This window comes from Xenopus laevis, chromosome 9_10S, assembly GCF_017654675.1.
Source record: "Xenopus laevis strain J_2021 chromosome 9_10S, Xenopus_laevis_v10.1, whole genome shotgun sequence".
Classification (NCBI taxonomy): Eukaryota; Metazoa; Chordata; class Amphibia; order Anura; family Pipidae; genus Xenopus; species Xenopus laevis.
The window spans coordinates 86,095,303-86,119,198 of record NC_054388.1 but is presented as its reverse complement, the minus strand read 5'-3'; the positions used below and the strand labels follow the sequence as shown (position 1 = coordinate 86,119,198).

Genomic DNA, 23,896 nt, shown 5'->3' with positions numbered 1-23,896 from the left:
GTAAAAGAGCTGGCAAGCAACACCAGCATGAAAACAGTTCCACAAAACTGGACTGGGAAGAGTCAAGGAAGACGAAGAATGATTATAAATTAGATATAAAAATAAACAATGAAGACCAACTGAAACTTTGTTTAGAACTGGCCATTTTATAACATACTAAAAGTTAATTTAAAGGGATTCTGTTATGATTTTTTATGGTGTAGTTTTTATTTCTAAATCACACTGTTTACACTGCAAATAATAATACAAGTGTATTTTTTTAGTAATTTTGCCTGGCCATGTGCTTTCAGAAAGAGCCAGAACTTGAGGATGGAACTGCTTTCTGACAGGCTGTTGTTTCTCCTACTCAATGTAACTGAATGTGTTGCAGTGGGACATGGATTTTACTATTGAATGTTGTTCTTATATCTACCAGGGAGCTGTAATCTGGTTACCTTTCCATTGTTCTGCTGATGGGCTGTTGTGGGGAGAAGGGAAGTGGGTAACAGTGTTGGACTGGGACTCCAGGGGCCCACTCAAAAACCTTAGACCAGGGGCCCACAAAAAAACCTTAGACCAGAATTGTATCAATTCTAATTGAAATGATCAACTAATGTATCAGTTTAGTACAGTTTACAGAGTCAGCGACACCACCCCCAGAGCTGCTTCAGAAAGACATAACAATGTGAAAAATAAACTTTAAACAGCTGGACTGGACAGGGATTACAAGTATTTTAGCATTCATTTTTCAGGGGTGCAGAATACTGCATCAGGTGTGTGTGTGTGTGTGTGTGTGTGTGGGGGGGGGGGTGGTGGAAACACATGCATGTAAGTTTAAGGGGCATATTTATCAAGGGTCGAAATTCGAATCCAAAAAATTAGGTCAAAGAATAGCGCATTCGATCAAATTTGATTTTTCAAAGTCCACCAATTGACTCCAAATAGGTTCTAGGAGGTCCCCCATAGGCTAAAACAGCAATTTGGCAGGTTTTAGATGGCCAATGGTCGACGTCAAATTTTTAAAGAGACAGTACCCGATAAATTTTGATATTCAAATTTTCTGCAAATTCGAATCGAATTTGGACTGTTTCCTAGTTGAAGTACAGAAAAAAATAGCCCAACATTCGAAAATTCACCTCGACCGTTGATAAATCTGCCCCTAAGAGTTGATGGTCCCTTTATTTTAAAGTAAAGTGTGAAGGACACAAAAGGGGCAGGCTATATCTGTGGCCTAGAGCAGAAATACAGGCTGAGGCGCTGCTCTTTTTCTACAGAATTTGCTTGTCCGTGTAATTGCTATGCAAAGCATTATCATCACACCACATGAATGCCGTTATTGTCACAGCTCAGCAATCTCATGGGTGCAGCCGCTCATTAAAAGAAAACATGAGATACGAGCATTAGAGAAATGCCAACACACCAGCGGAAAGGAAAGAAAGAGCAGCAGATAAAAGGAGCACAGAACACAATTCCAGCTAATGGGTGACTCACATTGTCTATGGTGGAGATGAAGAGCAGTGCTATGGATGTTATGTGAAAGATGATAATGAAAGCCAGGACGACCAGCATCTTTGCACCTTTTTCTTCACTACTAGCTTAAGCTGCAACTGCAAAACAAAAGGGAAATATTCAATTTACTCAGAACACAATCAATATGGTACATTTAAAGGACAAGGAAAGTCTAAAATAGAATAAGGCTAGAAATGCTGTATTTTGTATACTAAACATAAGCATGAAGTTACTGCACCACAAGCCTAATCAAACAAATGATTTATGCTTTCAAAGTTGGCCAAAGGGGGCTGTCATCTTGTAACTTTGTTAAACATCTCGGCCTGACCCTGCACATGCTCAGTGTGGTCTGGGCTGCTTAGGGGTCGTCATAAACAAAGCTGCTTGAATTCTGCATGGCTGGGAAGTAAGGCGGGGGCTCCCCCTGCTGTTCATAAGTATGATTGTTTCTCTGCTCAGCAGTTAGGGACCATCTGACAATTCCTATCCACAGCAGTTAATGAAGGGAGAATTTCACTGCATACAGTCAGGTTTCTTATACAAACAGTACACATTTTTTAATTAAAGTATATTGGAGAAAGGTTTATTTTTCATTAAAGAATGTAAAAATGGGATTTTATTGTTTTGCCTTTCCTTGTCCTTTAATGTCATAACAATAGTTGCTACTGCATGTTCTCTATGAGTACCTAGTCTATTATTCTAGCAAGTAAAACTCATCATTTACCACTACAGGTAGCACCTACTAAGCAGACTTTGTAGTATAAGCATTAAAGGAACAGTATTACCATAAAAAATGAAAGTGTTTCATATGCATCTAAATACAATCTGCAAGCTGTGAAACATGACTGGGCAAGGAAACACTGGCCCATTATTATTATTAACGTGTATTTATATATCGCCAACATATTTTGCAGCATTGTGACATCCCTGAGCCCCCCAGGTTCTGGCAGGACAGCTGGTGCCCAATGTAACTTCTTATATGAAATAACATGTAACTGACATCAGAGTACATACTGAAATAAGAGATCGATCTATAATCTCTTTGACATGGTTTATTATAAGGTAGGCACTCAAGGCAGTAGTAGTAAAAAAAAGGTCTTTATTAGAGTACAAGTGTGGATAACAACCTTACACGTTTCGTGTTCTCAGAACACTTAATCATAGCCTATCATTAAGTGTTGTGAGAACACGAAACGCGTAAGGCTGTTATCCACACTTGTACTCTAATAAAGACCTTTTTTTACTACTACTGCCTGGAGGACTGCTCTTTGAGTGCCTCCCCTACAAACAATACGTTGATGTTCGCTCCCTTATGCTGAAGGCCTGGGGCAGAGCACCTGGGCCTCCTCGTTCACGTGGTGAGTCTCTTTTGAAAAGAAACATTTGTGATGATATGGTTTATTATAAATAGAATAAGATGATTTTAACTTTGTGGAGTGCCATGTAACCTTGCAGTGCTTTATAAATATAGTTACACCTTTAGTATGTCATCTTTTGTAAACCGGGCCCTCTGATCCCATGTTATTCTGTAACCGGATTACGGCTTGCACATCACTAGTACGGATTGCACATCACTACTACGGATTGCACATCACTAGTACGGTTTGCACACCACTAGTACGGATTGCACATCACTAGTACGGATTGCACATCACTAGTACGGATTGCACATCACTAGTACGGATGGCACAACACTAGTACGGATGGCACATCACTAGTACGGATTGCACATCACTAGTACGGATTGCACATCACTAGTACGGATTGCTCGTCGCTAGAACGGACAGACTGCACATCGCTAGTACGGACTGCACATCGCTAGTACGGATTGAACATCACTAGTACGGATTGAACATCACTAGTACGGCTTGCTCATTGCTAGTACGGACAGACTGCACATCGCTAGTACGGACTGCACATCACTAGTACGGATTGAACATCACTAGTACGGATTGAACATCACTAGTATGGCTTGCTCATCGCTAGTACGGACAGACTGCACATCGCTAGTACGGATTGAACATCACTAGTACGGATTGAACATCACTAGTACGGATTGAACATCACTAGTACGGATTGAACATCACTAGTACGGATTGAACATCACTAGTACGGATTGAACATCACTAGTACGGCTTGCTCATCGCTAGTACGGACTGCACATCGCTAGTACGGACTGCACATCGCTAGTACGGACTGCACATCGCTAGTACGGACTGCTAGTATGGATTGAACATCACTAGTACGGATTGAACATCACTAGTACGGCTTGCTCATCGCTAGTACGGACAGACTGCACATCACTAGTACGGACTGCACATCGCTAGTACGGATTTGAACATCACTAGTACGGATTGAACATCACTAGTACGGCTTGCTCATCGCTAGTACGGAAAGACTGCACATCACTAGTACGGACTGCACATCGCTAGTACGGATTGCACATCACTAGTACGGATACATTTGGATTTGTAATGTTACTACATGTGAATTAACACATAACACCAATAGGTGGCAGCAGAGCTCTACTTCTGGATTTGGTATGCAGCAGAACAACATCTTGTGACAAGTAATAAAATTCCTTTTTAGTTGCTATGTGGACTTGCACAAATAATTCCATTGATTCCAAATAGATAAGTATTTAATAAAAAAGATAAAGAAGCCAAGGTTGTTTTGCTGTTTGGCTCACAATGAGCATTAGTAAAAAGGTTAACCGTATCCTTGCTGAGGTTTTTTCTTGTTGGAGTAAGATTGTGAGTTGCTTTTTTGATGTGATAACTGACCACATTGGCGCCTCCCTGTTACAGACTATGAACCCTGCTTTGTCTGTGCCACTCAGACTTTCTATCAGATTCATGCAATCGGCCCCACCTTCTACAAGTCTCTACAAGAGATTTATTTTTTTAAAGGGACAGTATGCACACCTAAAAACACATCTGTAAATAATTAGCACAATAAATACGACTTGTGATGAAGTTACATTCTGCCTATTGTTTTAATTTTAAAAACCCATATTTTTTGGACTCATTTGAAACTAAAGGTGGTCATAGACTCACAGATAATATCGTACAAAGTGAATTTTCGGTGCGTGTATTGGTGGGAGACTAGTAGACTGATATCAGTAGAAGAATTGGATATCAGTCGGCTTGTCTATTGGCCCCGGCAGGAAAATTTGGATTTGATTGAAGGCACCAGAACATTGGCCATTGTTAGTGCTGAATCGTCAGATACACAGAATTCGATTGTTTCTGTCTGTATATCAGACGATTCAGTTCTACATGTGTGTATTGAAATGAACGATCTTTCTTGGAAAGTTCTTTTCCAGAAAAGATAGTACTCGAGTATAAGCCGAGTTTTTCAGCATCCAAAATGTGCTGAAAAAGTCTACCTCGGCTTATAGAGAGAGCAAAACCGCTCCGACTCACCGCAAGTTGATCAAAGGTAGCCGGGCACAATGAATCCGGATCTGGGTGCTGGAACTTCGGCGTCCCACGCCGTAGAGAGTGAAGATAAATAGAGAAGAGCGATTCCGCACACCAGGCCGTTTTAGTTAAAATAGAAAATCTTTATTCGACCATGTTTAAAAATACACGCTATAGTTTCAGCTTGACGCGTTTCGGGCTCAGCTGCCCTTAATCATAAGCATGATTAAGGGCAGCTGAGCCCGAAACGCGTCAAGCTGAAACTATAGCGTGTATTTTTAAACATGGTCGAATAAAGATTTTCTATTTTAACTAAAACGGCCTGGTGTGCGGAATCGCTCTTCTCTATTTATCTTACCTCGGCTTATACTCGGGTCAGCGGGCAATAGCTGAGATTGCAGTCACTTTTAATCATTCCTATACCAACAGTTCACTTGGGGAGAGACTGCAATATCCCACAATGCCCTCTGTTGGTTATATGAAAGAATAACAGTGACTGCAATATCACACAGCGCCATCTGTTGGTTATATGAAAGAATAACATTGACTGCAATATCACACAGCGCCATCTGTTGGTTATATGAAAGAATAACAGTGACTGCAATATCACACAGCGGCCTCTGTTGGTTATATGAAAGAATAACAGTGACTGCAAAATCACACAGTGCCATCTCTTGGTTATATGAAAGAATAACAGTGCACCCTCTGTTGGTTATATGAAAGATTAACAGTGACTGCAATATCACACAGTGCCATCTGTTGGTTATATGAAAGAATAACAGTGCGCCCTCTGTTGGTTATATGAAAGATTAACAGTGACTGCAATATCACACAGCGCCCTCTGTTGGTTATATGAAGGATTAACAGTGATGGCAATATCACACAGCGCCCTCTGCACATGGTAGTGGGACAGTGGGACAATGCACACAGTAATTCGTTTGGCAATTCTCTGTCACCATCAACTTTGCAAAGAAGTCCGGTTGATTGCTGGGGGGGGTCGCTTTGGCAGAATGTGCCAATTCGCGAGGCAGTCCTGTATATAGACTGAGGCAAAGCAGCAGTAAAGCAAAGATTTCTGTTTGTAGCACTTTCTATATTACACCATTTCTGGTAAATGAGTTTTAGCATAGAACGCTAAAAATAACAGAATTTTTTTTTCTAGACAGCATATTGGCGCACTTTCAAGTTTCCAGAAATTGACGGTAATATGTGGCTTTTTCTAAGGTTTCCATTCATAAAGGGCATAATGTATCTAGCAGAGGCAAGGCTGAGTCTACGCGCCTGGGTGGATTTACAAGGAGTTACCATTACTAAATAAACAAATGTCAGAAATCTTTGTAATATTTTTGGTACAGAAACAGAAGGTTTAGAAAAATATTATGTTAGGCATGAGCTTCTATTATTCTGCGGTTTATAACATAATAGTTTAAGAACACATCCTCCTATATAATGCAATGATCCAACTTTAAAGATGCCCATTTAATCAGGGGGTAGGTCACATGTCTAGTTTTACACCAAAATAAGAAACTTCGGTTCCAGGCATTGAAGCAAACCAATCACATTCCCTGCCTACACATGCACATATGTTTCAATATACTAACCCCTTATTACTCCCAATGAGCTGGAAGGCACGGCTCTGATAAACAGGTATGAGAAGAGGAGGTTAAAACAGCTTGTGAAGTTGAAGACGAAAAGCTGTTTTACTGCTTTGGCTAGTTCTTAAGTGTACTTAGCCTGCAGCTGTGACATTAAGCCAGTTGGGCAAGGGAAAGGATAAAATCAGGTGAATCAGCTTTTACATTTTAGCTATGGGCTACTTACAGGGCCAATCCCTTTTGGATTCATGTAAGCAAAGCAGGTGGCGCCTGCATGCAGAGAAACACAGGGCTGTCCCACAACACCCATGCATACTACATTTTTCATAATAAATATATTGAATTTGCTTTTCAGTCAGTGCCCCAATGGAACCCCTATATGTCACAAAACCTCTGTTACTATACATCTACCAATGATATTGAGTTGCATGTAAACATCACACACCCAGACCTACATATGCATTTTTTACATGGGATGCAGTGGGTGTCAATTATTATTATAGGTCAAACGCATTATAATAACCCAACCCACCCCTCCGAAATATGAAAATGTGAGAAAAGGGAAGGGCACAAGTCTAATTATATTACATCAGTGAATCATGAGAGTGCACGTCTGCCATGAGTAAAGCCTGGGGGTATCTGTGATCCAGTTCTTCTACCTCGGCAGGGAGGGTAAAGGCTTGTCTGCTCGGAGAATTAAAGGGAAACTATTGCAGAAATGAAAATTTAATATAAGCTGAATACTGAAGTTGAAGTTTTCTAAATATAATCAATTAAAAATATTGTACAGTTTCTGAAATGATCAAGTTTATCTTCCCTATTCCTCTCTCAGCATCTGTTTCTCTTCATTCAGTCTTCATTCAGGAGTTGGGTGTCAGATGAATGATCCAATATATCTTATAGGGGGCCTTTTTACCTAGAAGATGTATTACAGGTCACGCTATTAAAAAATCACCAGACATCATGTCTCTCTACATGCGGGATTTGTGCAAAAGGCAGTTATTTTGTTAGATTTTGTTTGTACTGGAATCAGTTATTTGAGTGAGATCTAATACATAGGAAAATGAAGCTCCCCTTATAAGATATATTGGCTCTAACTGTCAATTATTATCCGACACCCAATAGCTGCATAAAGACAGAATGAAGAGAAGCAGATGCCGAGAGAGGAATAGTGAAGATAAACTAGATTATTTCAGAAACAAAGCAGAATATTTAATTAATTGTATCTAGAAAGTTTCTCATTTCAGATGATGAAGCTTATATTAAATTTTCACTTTCACGATAGTTCCCCTTTAAGCTGTCATATCATGAAGCCTTGGAACTGTGCACTTATTCAGCAGCCTGCTTTATCTATTAGTACTGCACACAATATACCAAGAGCAATCAAAATACAGTCACCCAAGGTGAATAAGTGGCTGTCCAGATATATTTTGGGCATGAATTCTGCATCCAAAAACTGTTATTGGGAAGATAATGTAGCAAGTGTGAATTGAATACTTTTAGGAAGAACCAAGCTAATTATACCACTGTATCCACCCTTGCACCATTCACGCAATCATGTAGGTAGGAATGCCTAAAGCAATGTCTTCCCACTTTCCCTTTAGCTAGCTTGGACTCAGTCATAGCCTAAAATCATGTAAAAAAGATGCCAAAACTTGCCCACATCCAAATGCTGGATCTCGGATAACCTGTTGCACAAAGAGCTCCGGTGTCTAATGGTCTGTAAACATGTATATCATACCTGCTCCTGTTCTACTCACACACAGGTAGCAAGGGTGCGGGTGCAAATGCATGCCAGGCACAATAAGCTGTCATTTTTATATTAGTAGCCCAGCCCACCGCTAAAAGATACAAAATATTGATGTCAATTAAAAAAAAAAAAGAAAAAAAAAAAAGGTATTGTTTGTGGTGTAGTACCTGAACGACAAGTTTTGTGAAGGCGTACTACCCCTTTTATTACGCACCTATTCCTGTCTGGCAAGTATACAACATATCATTAAAGGGAACCACCCCATAGGATAAGCATGTACACCACAACGCAGCCACACAGCACTGAAATGCATTGTTTTAGCAAGATGTTTGAAATAAGACAATACATATATATATACATACAGTACATATAGTTTTATCCATACTGCAGTTGTGTTGTATTGCTGCTGTGAAAATAGATGGGATAGAACTAGGGTTCTGGAAAAATATACCGGCCTTCCTATATATTTATCTTTCTTCCCTACTAATAATATTGGCATCAACCATCATTTTTACCAGCCAGCTGGCAACCCTAGATAGAACAGATTTACCAGTCTTACGATGTCTCTAGGAACTGGTTTTCTACACTTGGTTCACAAAAGGTGAAGGGTTGTATCTTTCCCCGTCTTCTTATCACAACACAGATAAACCTGCAGCAAGCAGGGGGTCAGAACTATTTGATTAAATATGTTGATGAATAACTGGCCAGCGGCTGTTTTACCCATTGCCAGTTTTATAGCCCCCAGATATACTCACCAAATTAGATTTTGTAATAGTGCAGTGATGAATAGCAGAGATGGAGACAGAGTTGATATTATTATTTGTGATAATGAAATATATGGTGAATAAAGTACCCCCTATTGTAAAATATAAGGATATTATAAGTAACAGAGGAGTTCCATGACCATGGATCAGGCCGAGTGCTTTTAAACAGGTCAAGGAACTCCGAGGTTACTTCTAATATCCTTATATTTTCCAAAAAGGGGTACTTTATTTATAATAATACACAAGTTTTAGTGAGTCATGTGACAAAAATGACATCACTACTCACCATTTATAACGGATGGCATCACTAGTCACCATTTATAACTGATGGCATCACTAGTCACCGTTTATAAGGATATAATTTACAGGATATTCATGGCTTTTGTGTATTATATAGTGGATAATGTACCCCCTACTGTAATTTATAAAGATATTATGTTACCGAGGAGTTATGTGACCATATAAAAGCACGAGGCCGCAGGCCAAGTGCTTTTATACAGGTCACATAACTCCGAGGTGACTATTAATATCTTTATAAATTTAAAGTAGGGGGTACATTATTCATTATAATCTAAAGTTTCGGAGTTCAGTTTTTACTTCCTGAAGATTTATGTGTTTGCTTTTTACTTAATGCCAACTAGTCTATTTTGCTGGTGTCTCAGTCTTCAGTTTCAGTGGCTGAACTAAAGTGGCATCCCTCAGAGGAAAAGATTTGTTTACCTCATGAGGGAAAACAGCTGTTGTACAAAATAAAAGTTACCCTACACTATTTTTTCTTCTCATCTGTCCTTCTACAACAGAGTTTTCCAGAATGTAGTGGCAGCTTCCATAAAGGAGGTGCATGGGGAGCTCAGTCTGACTGGAACTGGGTAGGCAGTTAAGAGCAGGGCCCAGGCTTTGGATTCTTTATGCTTGTTCTGTTTTTCTGATGTTTACTTGTTTCTGGTACATTTTGATTAGTATTGCAATATAGTTATACGCTTAAGAATAGAAAGAAAATCCCATGTGGTGAAAATTGAAGTTCAGCAACAACTAATGCAGCCCTTTTCTGCTAAAAGCAAGTTCCTGTTGCTGTACTATTAGTCAATATCTAATGCTCATTCAATTATTAACTAACAGGCTTACAGTTATAAGAAAACATGGGACATTATACCCAGCTGCATCCAAGGTTGATATGCCCCAGAAATCATGTCGCATGAGCCACACAGTTTAGGGGCACATGTAATGCATCACTACACACAGCAGACACGCAGCACGTGCAATCTACTTGTTTTGCACTTAGAAGACCTTACCTCAGTACAGGCATCCACCAATTGATCTTATCCAGCTGCTCGAAATCCACACCCACGTGATTAGCCATTGGCTTACCTGCCTGTAAATATCCATAATTGCCCCGCCCTTACAAGCACAAGGTATGTAACTAAGGGATGTTGCTGTTTTGTAAGAGTTAAGCTCACGGGCTGCAGCATTTTTGCCAGGTTTTGCCTCTTCTTCGGGGCGACTAATCTCCTGAACAGGTTTTGTCATTTTTGCCAGGTTTTATTTTCAAGTGTGTGGGAGGGGCAGAGGGAGTGGTTGGAGGGGGAGCGGAAGAGGGAGAGAGACGTCACACAGACTGAGCGAGATCAGAGGTGGAGGGGGGACAGAAGAGTGAGCGACACGCTGACGATGGAAACAGCAGAGGGAGAGAGAGGACGTGGGGAAGTGACAAGTGCGGCAGACAAGCAGGAAGATAAGCTGCAGGTAGCGTGCGGCAGTGACCACTGCTGACGCATTAAGTTATAAACGGCGCGTTCTGACGCCAGAACGCGCTGTTTATAAGGTTATAATTTACAGTCTGGTCCCATAGGGAATTGACCAGACTGTAGATTATATGTATATATCAAATATGAATCTGTTGTTCAATATGCCCAGTCAGTACTGGTGGAGAAGGCATCACAGTTTGATACCATTCGGTGAGACATCTAAAAGACTAAAAACCACTATGTCGTATATACCATTATTTACATGATCTAGAAGACGTAGCATCGAAAATATTTGCCAGCGAATCTAGAACTTTTGCCACTCTTCCTCATCCTAATTTAATGCCAGTGCATTTCACTCTCTATTTGTGACCTTTAAGATTCTAGTCTACAAAAAAAGGAATTCTCCAAATACATGTCTAGTACATATGTCTGTCTCCTGTAAATGCCATCCTTATTATGGATAAGACCTCATGAAAGAGCTTTTTGTATGGATATTTGTATTTGTGCCACTGACATTTAAAACTCCCATTTTCCCAAAAAGAAGTTGGTTGAGTTACAGTGATGCCAGTGTTCAGCACTGAGCAATTATGTTCTTTGACCCTTCAAATCCCCATCATTCTGTCCATTCTATTTCCTTCTTGGTCAGAATCAAACTCAAGGGCTCCACCAATGACCACTACATGACTGCTGACAGAGTGAGTGCAAACATTGGAAGTCCCTTCTTATACAATATATACATATTTTGGTGCAGTCAGTTGTAAAAATGTGAACTAAATTTCCAAAGACAAACTTTTCCCATACCTGGAGGGGAAGGTATCTTCAATCACCTTTTACTTGCTTGCAAGTACCCCCATGTTTGCAAGAGAGATTTAGAAAACAAGAAAGATAAGCATAGCTTATAATATACTGAGCCAAAAAAGGCAATACCATTGACAAATGTGCACACTATTCTGTTGTCTTCATTGTATCGCCTTGAGATTTAGGACGAGACCCTCTTCTTGTTTGTACACAATACTGCACAGAATACCCTAGGCTGAAGCTCAAGAACTGGAATATAAACACAGCCAGGGTAGCCAACACCAACAATAATAAGGGTTTTCTATATGATGCATTGTAAAGACTGTGTGTTTGCGTCAGAACATAATAAGTTATATAAACAAAAGCTTCTTTGTTGCGGTGGAATCTTCTGCCAAGGGTTCCTTAGGATGGATGTGGCTGTCCAAGGGTTTTTAAGACAATGAATTCTGGCCAAGAGCTTCACAGACATCTAATACCACCATTTGATCACAATTTGATTCAGTTCGGTATTCGGCCAAATCTTTCGTGAAGGATTCGGGGGTTCGGCCGAATCCAAAATAGTGGATTGGTTGCATCCCTAATCTGTTCACTATGAGAACAACATTGCACAGCACTCACACAGAGATAAAGAACATTATTATATGCAACAAAACTGATAATACGAAATATAATATTTTCTGGAAACCCAACATTAAGAATGCTCAGAAATTATGAAATGACATTTCTGTCTATTTTTCACATTTTCCTTTATTGCTGTAATAATTAAACTTGTACTTGGTGGTGATTAAAGGAACAGTAACACCAAAAACTGAAAATATTTTAAATGGATGACAGTATATTGTAGTGTTACCCTGCAGTAATAAAACTGACAAGTTTCCTTCAGAAACACAACTATAGTTTATATAACAAGCTGCTGTGTAGCCATGGGGGGCAGCCATTCAAGCACAGGATACTCAGTTGATAACAGATAAGCACTGCACAATCCTATTGTATACTACAGAGCTTATCTGTTTTCTGCTGTGTATCCCTTGCCTTTTTCAGCTTTGAATGGCTGCCCCCATGGCTACGCAGCAGCTTGTTATATAAACTATAATAGTGTTTCTGAAGCAAACATACCATTTGTACCAGTGTAGCACAATCAGCATATTATATTTTCATTACTTTAATACACTTTGAATTCTTTGTGTTACTGTTCCTTTAAGCTGTATAAATCCATTTTTGTGGCAAAACAATGCTATCGTTTTTGTTTTTTTTCCCCTCAAATTTAAATGTATGGTATGGTGATTCAAATTATGGAAATAACCAGTATTGAAAGTTAGTTAGATCTTATTATAACTGAGTTTATATAGGAAATAATGCACAATGTAAGCAGAATATAAATCATTGAATAATTCACTAATTATGGCAAATTCTTTTATACAGGTCATGGGTGGTGGACTCCCTAAATCCCAGAGCTATCTGTACAAGCATGGTTTATTTTCCATTTTAGTTCACTTGAAAATGAACCTTGAAGACAGAAAATCCAATTACCTTTGTATTATTTGTATTCATTTAGTTCTTTATCTTTCTGTTCTTCCCTGGAAATTAAGGATGTTTTTATGAAAGGGAGAAAATGTTTATCCAATATTGTGTTAGTAGGGTCTCGGGGCAGAGGTACCCAGTGAGCTGAACACAGCAATCAGGGCTAAATGGGAGCAGACAGAGTGACAATGTTGTATACAGACCAATGTTGTAAACAGACACATGGATAAACACTGCATTGATAGAAATCTTTTTGTGTTTTATGGCTTGAGGCTGATGAAAGGAAAGGTCTTGCTCCCTTGTGCCAGACATACAATGCTGCAGATAACTTATCTCTGGAGTAGTGAAGGCTGTTTGTTTTACTGTATAGTCACTAGAGCTACAAAATAGACAGTGATAATTGGCTTAAGGGTAAGGGCACACCTGGCGATTCGGGGAAATTTAGTCGCCTGGTGACTAATCGCCTCTTCTTCGGGGCGACTAATCTCCTGAACAGCTTCCCCGTCTTCAGCCGGCTATAATGAAAAAAAAAATGCCTGCGGCATGGCACTCGCGGCGCTTCGTATTCCGAAGTCGCCCAAAGTTTCCTCGTGAGGCAACTTCCGGAAAACGAAGTGCCGAATGTGCCATGCCGCAGGCGTTTTTTCATTATAGCCGGCGGAAGACGGGGTAGCCGTTCGGGGAGATTAGTCAACTTTAAACTTAGATTTTGGAAAAACAGTAAAAAATAAATAATGGAAAGTAATTGAAAAAAGTCTTTATTTCCGGAGAACAATCTGAAAACAACTGAACTGAAAAAAGTGTTCAGAAGGTGACACTACGTTTTAGCAGAGGAAATACTCAGTATTGTTATGGCAGGGTATTTCTTTGGCATTATGTAGCTGCTACTAGTAGCTCCATGTGTCTTCACTCTTATACATCAGTTAGACACACGTCAGCTCTATTCTAGTGCACCGCTCGTACTGTTTCTACACTTTTTTGTATAAAGAAATATCTTCTGGAATCCTAGTCTGCTGTATGCTTGGGAGATCACATGCACCATGAGTTCTGCATTTCCCATTATCTTTAATGGGAAACAATTTTAGAGCGTTGGCATAGTGTCAATTTTTTCCCTCTTTGAGAAATAACCCAAACAAAACACAACACGTGCCATGGCCCTTGCACTTCTAATGATGTATGTTTAGCATCCTAGGCCTCATTACAAGTAAAGCTTGTTAATTTAGCTCTCTGGGCCAACACTTTACAGAAGATTCCCACACACCATGACTTCTCTGAGAAAGTTCTGTAACTGTGAACTAAAGGAGTTGGAACAACAAAAAGCTGTGATTGTTTTTCATTGTGCCTCTTTTCCCCATGCAAAAACATCTGAGAAACAGATTAGATCCATGTGTTTATCAGACATCTTTTCCTTTATAACAGTCTGAGTCAAGAGAAACAAAATAAACCCTGTGGACCTTGGCTGAGCAGATCCCAGCCATGAACTTATTCTCTCCTAATATTCTCTGACAGCATTTGTATATTGTTGACTTGATTTAGCCGAGACTTAACAACAAATGTACTAAAACACTGTTGAATAGGATGGATGGCCTAAAACTGTTTTTTTTTTGTATAATTAAAATAAAACTATTAATCTAATTTTACATTATAGAAAAATGTTTCAGTGGTTCTGACATCATTTGTAAATGTAATTGTTATTAAAAGTAGTGTCATCTTGTCTGTTTTCATTCTCTGCACTGGTATTTCTGACTCCTAATACCATGTAGCAAAATATATATATATGTATATTAATATTGGTGGCCCCCAGATCTACTAACTGGCCTGTGCATGGGGCCAGACTCCAGATATCTACAGAACAAGTTAGAAAATCAGGTGAGGTCCACATGAGACCATAGATGCTGTGATCTCCAGATGGGCCGAATTCTTAAATATAGACCTGTTATCCAGAATGCTCGGGACCTGGAGTTTTACGGATAACGGATCTTTCCATAATTTGGATGTTCAACGGATCTTTCCATAATTTGGATGTTCATACCTTACGGTTTATAGAAAATTATGTAAATATTAAATAAACCCAATAAAAAAATATTTGGATTATTTGGATAAAATGGAGTCTATGGGAGATGGCCTTTCATTAATTCGGAGCTTTCTGGATAACAGGTTTCTGGATAACTGATTCCATACCTGTAGTTTAAAAATGTGATGTCAAAACCACCTCCCAGTGACTTGCAATGAAATCACCTGTCGGGATAGTTGACTGGAAAAGGGTACAGGCAAATTTCTATCACCTTAGGGCAGAGACAAATGGTCAGATCCGGGGAGATTAGTCGCCCGGTGATAAATCTCCTCTTCTTCAGGGCGACTAATCTCCCGCCAGCTAGAATGTAAATCGCCGGTGGGATGGCACTCGGAGTGCTTAATTTTCCGAAGTCACCCGAAGTTGCCTCACGAAATTTGGGCGACTTCGGAAAACGAAGGCGATTAACATTCTAGCCGTCGGGAAGGCAGTTCGGGGAGATTAGTCACTCCGAAGAAGAGGAGATTTGTTGCCAGGCAAATAATCTCCCCGAATCTGACCATGTGTCTCTGCCCTTACAAGTACTGGCACAAGTGTTTGTTTTGCAGTACAAGTCTATTGATGACAGCTGTGTTTTCTGGGGCTACTTGAAACCAAGCTCCAAAAACTGCCACTACCCTTACTGGGTATTGTATGAAGCTAAAACAATGGTTTCAAATGGACTGAATTCTACCGGTGTGATTAACTATAAATGCAATGGGAGTCCTGCTGCCTATTGCATTATTCTCTATACATGCCCAAAACATACATGGGAAGAAATGTGTCATAATTGAATCAGAAACTCTCTGCATAGAATCAGATTAGGATCTGAACATTGGCCCCACAATAGAATCATTTGTCCAACTTTAGAATCTTACATTCTTTATTTGACACCCACTTAATTATCTTTTTGCTTATTATTTTGGCCACATTTTTGAAAAAAGCCTCAAACTTGCTCATATAGTTCAATGGATACCCACATACCAACCATAGTGGGATAGAGGCACATTTATCAAGGGGTCGCATTTTGAATTCATGTGAGTTTTTTAAAAACTCGCATAAACTCCCATATACTCGAAATTCAACCAATCGTAATGTATTAATAAAATTGAATTTTCTCAGCTCGGACGAATGAAATCGACCCGAAAACTCAAATCTAATTTGATTTGGATTAGGACAAACTCGAATTGAATTCAAGTTTTTTTTGGAGAAAAAATTTGAATGTCAGGAAGGCTGCAAACATCACCAAATTGATCCCTGGACCTCTCCAGTATGAATTTGAATTAAAACTTGAATCCAGTTTAGATAATTCACAATTCGAATTTGAATTCAATTACATAAGCAGTTTCACATTACACAGCAGCAATTACAGATCTATTTTCCCTCTCCCTTTCAAATTACGGTAGTACCATAGCATGCAGAGTATATTCAGGGCTAAAACCTATTTCAGTGTGTTGCATAACTTTCAGCTCTAAATAAGCAATGTGTAAAATGATTGCATGGCGACACAAAGTTGTCATTGAAATGAGTGAACATTGGAACTGTTTCTGAAGAGCATATAACTGAAATCACAAAAAGGTGAGGCATGGATTACTGAAAAGGGCAAAGAAAGATGGTGAAGGTGATGGACAAACATCTGAAGACTTTTGTCTGCTCAGCAGTATATTGACTATATGTTGACAGAGTTGGGAATTGCAAGTTGGACCCACCATGTAAGTAGAGGTAAGTGGATATGTGCCTATGTGCGAAATACACATTAATAAATGTGCATCTACATTGATGCATTCCTTATCTTTATCCCTGCTGAGCAGAATCCCGGAGTGTCATTAAAGGGATACTGTCATGGGAAAAAAAATTTTTTTCAAAATGAATCAGTTAATAGTGCTACTACTAATCCATTTCTCAAAGGAGCAAAGAGATTTTTTTATATTCAATTTTGAAATCTGACATGGGCCTACATATTGTCAATTTCCCAGCTGCCCCAAGTTATGTGACTTGTGCTCTGATAAACTTCAATCACTCTTTACTGCTGTACTGCAAGTTAGAGTGATTTCACCCCCCTCCCTCCCCCCCAGCAGCCAAACAAAAGAACAATGGGAAGGTAACCAGATAACAGCTCCCTAACACAAGATAACAGCTGTCTGGTAGATCTAAGAACAACACTCAATAGTAAAAACCCATGTCTCACTGAGACACATTCAGTTACATTGAGAAGGAAAAACAGCAGCCTGCCAGAAAGCATTTCTCTCCTAAAGTGCAGGCACAAGACACATGACTGGGGGCAGCTGGGAAATTGACAAAATGTCTAGCCCCATGTCAGATTTCAAAATTGAATATCAAAAAATCAGTTTGCTCTTTTGAGAAATGGATTTCAGTGCAGAATTCTGCTAGAGTAGCACTTTTAACTGATGACAGGATCCCTTTAAAAACTTGAATTTTGGAAAAACAGATAAAAAATGGAAAGCAATTGAAAAAAGTCTTTATTTCTGGTGAATAATCTGAAAAACTACTTAACTGAAAACGTGTTTGGAGGGTGAACAACCCCTTTAATTCTCTCTTCCTGAGCACTGCACCCAGTAGCAGATATGGCAACTATTGTGCACCTGCAATTTGCACTGCACCACCAGAAGTGCACAGGAGATTTGAAAAGAACTGAGATGGAATTGTATGTAACGTCTCTCATTTCTCCATCTGCCATTGCATGACCTTGTGAAACTTCTCTAGGGTCTGAAGTCTGAACTCCTCCACTAGGTTATATAACATACTTAGATGCTCAGGTTGCCCCTTCCAAACACAGGGAGGCATGGTCCAAGGACTTAACTTTATTTTCATCTAACTTTCACTCTACGGCGCCTGACAAAAAAAAGAGACCTCAGGTTGGTCATCCCTGTTTATTCACCCCTAAAGACAGCTCTGTTTAAATCCTATACTGAAGTTGATAAATATTTTCTGGACTCAGGGAATCCTAATGTTTTGCTGAATAAGCCTGGGAATCAATCCTCGTATTTGAATGTGTGCCAAATCATACTGCGATAAAATTCCATTCCATCTAATGAGTGCATGGGATGCAGTGAGCTGTCTTGCCTTTCCATTCATAACCCCAGGGCAACGTCCAGCCTTCCCATTCATAACTTCACTGAAAAATCCTGTCTTCCCATCCATAACTTCATTGCAAGGTCCATCCTTCTCATTCATAACTTTATTGCAAAGTGCTGCCTTCCCAACCATAACTTCATTACAAGGTCCTTCCTTCCCACTCATAACTTGAGTGCAAAATGCTGACATCCCATTCATAACTTCATTGCAAGGTCCCTCCTTTTCATTCATAACTTCATTGCAAAGTGCTGCCTTCCCATCCATTACTTCATTGCAAGGTCTTACCTTCCCATTCATATTGTTAGTGAAAATCCTGCCTATCCAACTATAACTGAATTGCAAGGTCCTACCTTCCCATTCATAACTTTAGTGAAAATCCTGTCTTCCCATCCATAACTTCATTGCAAGGTGCCTCCTTCTCATTCATAACTTCAGTGAAAATCCTGTCCTCCCATTCATAACTTCATTGTGAGATCCTGCCTTCACATTGATAATGTCACTTGTGTAATCCCCATGGAGTTCTTTGGCAGTGTAAACAAGGCCAACAAGACAAGACACTTGTAATTGTGATTGTAATTCCCTTTGTGTAAAATTAATTGTTATTGGTTGTAGTAAAACAGTATTTTACCCTATAGATACAATATCATTATAAGCGAAACAGTAGCAATTTAAAGAACAGGTATGGGATCCCTTGAGATATTCAAATTACAGAAAGATCTCTTAAGCAAAATACCCCATGACCCAAACATTCCAGATAATAGATTCTGTACCTCTATAGTGTATGAAAAGTGTGATACAGGCCTTTATGCTATATAGAAAGGGTTATGAATATGGGTGTGTCTTAACCACACAATTTGCTGTGTTGTTTTCTTAACCCTTGTGTGGGCGGGAATGCCATAAAACACAAGGATCATTGGTGTCTATGGATTCGCACAAATATATGAAAGCATGCATTCTTGAAACACAGGAAACTAGAAATTTTTGCGAGTACACAGAAATACATAAAGACATGTCTGATTGAATATACAGAGCTTAAGAGATCAGTGACATTATTTATTATATCATTGCAAAGTTCACTAATTGCTTTACTTGTTTTATTGCAAACCTCTGTTTGCAACATTTTCTGTTCATCTTATTACCCAGAATGCACGAGACCTAGAGTTTTCAGGATCATTCAAAAATTGCTGAAATCACAAAAAAAGGGAATTATTTCCTTTGCATGGACTTTATGGGAGATGATCTTCCAGAAGTTGGAGCTTTCTGGATAACAAGTTTCTAGAAAATGAATCCTGCACTGTTCAATGAGAATCAGTGACCTTAACAGTTTGGAGAAGCGCATCTTGAAAATGTAGACCCCCAAATGACCAGGAATAATACAGTTTGTTATTTTGTTATATTTTTATTGTCTTATTAGGCTTTCCCATGGGCTCACATGAAATAAGGTATGTCCTGCATTCCTTTAACCAGATGTTAAAACTCCAGGAAACAAAAAATGGGGCTAATGTAAAGAAAAACAAAAATAAAATGCTTCTGCAATGAATCCACTGGATGAGATCCACAGGGAGAAAAATCCATGCACATCTCCATTTACGACGTATTTTATACCAGGACCATATATACTGCATTCCTGTTGTTTATTTTGGATCACAATCATGCTTACAGTTGGGTCCACCCATATTTAATAGAGTCACTAGGGCAGGGATAGGTAACATGTGGCACTCCAGCTATTGTGGAATTGCAGCTTGAAGCATCCATCCATGCTAATTTGACACTGGAACACTTTCCAAACTTAACGACGCCAGACTATTTCAGTATAATAAAATATTCTTCAGATGAAGGGATGCCCAGCTTTGGATTCAGTCGAATGCAAAAAAAACGTTCACAAAAGGTTTCGACAAATACTGAATATGAATCCAAATTTGTACATTCAAATTTGAAAAAAATTAAGAAAAAATCCCCCCCATAACCTGCATTCATTGTGTTATGCTCATTATTCCAGAATGAAAGAGTCACGAGGCTTCAAGGGTTCAGGTTTGGTTCAGGTGAATACGTAAGAATCCCGGATTTGGTGCATGCCTAATTAGATGCAAGAACAATGTGCTACAGGATATAAAAGATTTGCTTCATTAATGGCTTTCTAAGCCTGTCTCCAGTTAAGAAATGAGCCAACCCCAAATGAAATACAAGCATTTTGGCATTTTTGAGGATTCCAGTAATACCTGTAAAGTGAAGCTGTGACTACTATTCACATGATCCATTCCTCCAAATATTTCTTAACTTGTCTGAACAAGAAAGCTAAGTGCAACCAACACAGTGCAGAGCCAGGATAGCTACAACTGCTTGTCATCAATAAATCCAGCTCATACGGCTTTTCATTCATTAGTTTTATATATATATGCCAGCGTGTCTTTGCATTTATATACAATACTTTATATTGCTACTGTACCAGGTGGCGTTTTAAGATGCCACTTTTATATATAAATTGTAATTCCCTGAAAGCCAACAGACAAGTATGCGCATAGTGATGAACTGTCTCTGTAATGAGCAGAGGCTACAGTATATAAGATAATACATTGTATTTACTAAAATCTTGCATCTCTGGTAACCTCCCTTTGATGACAACAATATATCTCCAATCACAAATTAAAACTCTGGCGAAATGTTTATAACACATAGGTTTTAAACTTGAAACACATCCTACGCTACTAATCTACTCTAGCTACATTTAACTATAAATCAGAGGGAGTGTCCCAAATTGCCCCCGCAACCCTCCCACTTTATTTTTCAACCCTTTTCCACACTGTTGAATCCTATCACCTCATTACTATCTTCTCCATTTACTTTTCCACCCCTGCATGATGAGATTCTCAGAGCCAATATAGTATCTATATAACACTATTTCCCTTGAAAGCCAGAAGACGCTTGACTAAATCCAAACTGTACTGCATATGCACCGCTCTTGCAGGCTGTTAAAAGTCTGGTACCTATGGTGGCACTGAACTGAAATACAGCACTGGGTGGGACAGCTTTACCAACATTATAGAAAAGTTCAAATAGGTAAAATTGTATTACCAATTTTGCCCTACTGTAACTTTACCTGCTACCTCACATTTGCAGTTTCAAGCCATAGGCTAGTCCCTACTCTTCTGCTACTATAGGTACTGCTGTGCTATTATCCCCAGTACTACTACAGGTATGGCTTTGCTACCATCCCTGCTGATACTACAGGTACTGCTGTGCTATTATTCCCATTATTATATAGTGAATAAAGTACCCCATATTGTAAAATATAAGGATATTATAAGTCACAGAGGAGTTTCAGGACCATATGAAAACGAGGCCATAGGCCAAGTGCTTTTATACAGGTCATGGAACTTCTAATGATCTCATATTTTCCAACAAGGGGTACTTTATTTATTATAATACACAATTTTTAGTGCGTCATGTGACAAAAATGACTAGTCGCTGTTTATAAGGATAAAATTTACAGGATATTCATGGTTTTTGTGTATTATATACTGATTATTGCCCCAGCTAAAACACTCACATTCTCACAATTGCTCAAAAAAGCCTTCCTTCATTAGCATTTGTGAGAGATTATGTGATTTAAGTGTTTTCAGTATTGTGTAGCCACTATAAAATTTCATCTGATAAGTAGCACTGTGTGTTATTGCCCTAACACGAATCTATAAAGCACGGACATATTCGGCAGGGATGTACAACAGAAGAATGTATAGATGCAACATACAGATTACAACTGAAAGAGGCAAAGTGGGTCCTTCTCAACAGAACACACAAGCCCAGTGCTACTACTGGAGCTCCTGTTGCTCGGCTTCTACAGTCCGTTGGCAACTTTGTGTAGTGTTAGGGGGTTTCTAACCATTGTAATAACTGCTGCTTTGCACTGCACGGTTCTATGACGGTTGTTTGGAACCCCTAATGGCAGCTCTAAGTATTCAGCAGCCATTATTATTATCCTTTTATTTACAGTAGAACCCCCATTTTACTTTTTTTCAGGGGACCAGAATTGGCGTAAAGTCCAGGAAAAATGTGAAATCAGAGGAAGTGTATTATGCATAATGTATAGGGGGGACTAAAAAACAACAATGTAAAATGAGGGGAAACTTAAAATGAGGGAATGTAAGATGGGGGTTCTACTGTATATAGCAAAAAACCAAAGGTAGGACAAAGTGCAAGTGTTTACTGAAACTTGAATTTGACGTTTGTCTGCGTGCTAACACATATGATCTGATAGATAAACAATGCGTGACTACTGTCAACATTTGCAGTTTTCTATAAACAATGTCGCATTTAGCACTGAATGGGCGTTGCGCATCACTGAAACCAACAAGAGACCACCAGCTGGTACATTATCTGAGTCACAACTCTCTGGACTCTTGACTCAGATGGCAGCCCGGGGCTGAATGGGTTAATGAGAGGGAAGAATGTAGTTCGGCTCCCCGGGTTTGAGGCGCAGTGGCCAAGCATCCCGAGGCACATTCCGCACAAGGGAAACACCACTCCCTTAGCAGGGGGGGGGGGGGTTAGAAGGTAGGTAAGCGTGCACACGTACTAGCTTTAGCATCCCTATGGAAATAATGCCTGGAATAATCCCAAAAAAACATATAAACAAACTCCTGATGCCAAAAGAAATCGTTTATGTGGAATGGCGCGCTTTAGCTCATACCCAGGCTCTACCCAAGTACCTCACAGTGGCACGGCCGCCGCACTACAGCCAACCAAAAGAGTACAGAAGCGGAGGGACATCTGTGTGTGTTGTGTAGTAGATAATATGCATGTGCGCAGCAAAACTTTCCCATTGCCAAGTTTTTAGGCGCGCCTGCTGCATCCCACCAGCATCGTGCAGCAACTGCTTTCCACAACGACACCGCTACCTATTTCCCTGTAACACAGCGTGGGTGGCACAAGGTGGGAAGCCCTCAGTGCATCTTTCCCCCCTCACAAGGCAAAGCAATGAGGGAAGCGGTACTTACATGATTTTGAAGGCAGGGTCTGATCCAGGCCGAGGGGCAGAGAAGCAGATGAGTAGAGGGAGGTGTAGCAGTTTGGGTGCAAGTGTGTGTGCCTGCGCGCTATCAAGCTGCCACTTGTTTTGGAGCAGTCTCACAGCACTCCAGTGCCCTCCCCTTCTCTCATAGGAGTCACAAGCAGTCTGGGTGGGGACTGAAATAGAATCCACTCTGTCTATACAAATCAAGTAAAAACACACACACATTTGAAAGGGGAGCTTTCCCACCCCCAAAACACTTTTCGAATTCGAAAAATGCACTGACTTTTTATAAGTGTGTGTAATGTGGGGTTAGTACCCAGCCCTGATGCCAAGCTCCACCCACTCTCCAACTCCTGACTTCTCCTGTTTTCTTTTTATTCCAGCACACAGTCCACAAACGTAAGGATTTGGGAGCTGAGATTGAAGGGCATGCTCATCTGAAGGGGAACTGCTCCTGCATTATAGGGTTGCCATACTTTCCCTTTGCTTCCCATGATCTTTAGGTCTTTAGTTAGCTGTTGCTTCTGCCCAGGTTTTCATTCACAAACCTTTTTAGTTTAATTATAAATTGTAACCTGCAGTGTCAGACTGGGACACCAGGGGCCCACCCAAACACCCTAGACCAGGGGCCCACCAATTAATCTTAGGCCAGG

The 23,896-nt window shown here is 39.7% G+C and overlaps 1 protein-coding gene across 1 annotated transcript in view; it reads right to left on the bottom strand.

Moving 5' to 3' along the window:
- The window catches only part of emp2.S (epithelial membrane protein 2 S homeolog), a 29,407-nt gene extending 5,855 nt beyond the window's left edge, over positions 1 to 23,552 (bottom strand). The window contains exons 1-2 of the mRNA XM_018239075.2: positions 23,227 to 23,552; positions 1,471 to 1,586 (exon numbers count right to left, since the gene is read on the bottom strand). Of these exons, the coding sequence (XP_018094564.1) occupies positions 1,471 to 1,548 (78 nt within the window). The 5' untranslated portion in view covers positions 1,549 to 1,586; positions 23,227 to 23,552. The remainder of the gene's footprint in view (positions 1 to 1,470; positions 1,587 to 23,226) is intronic.
- Between the last annotated feature and the right edge of the window lie 344 nt (positions 23,553 to 23,896).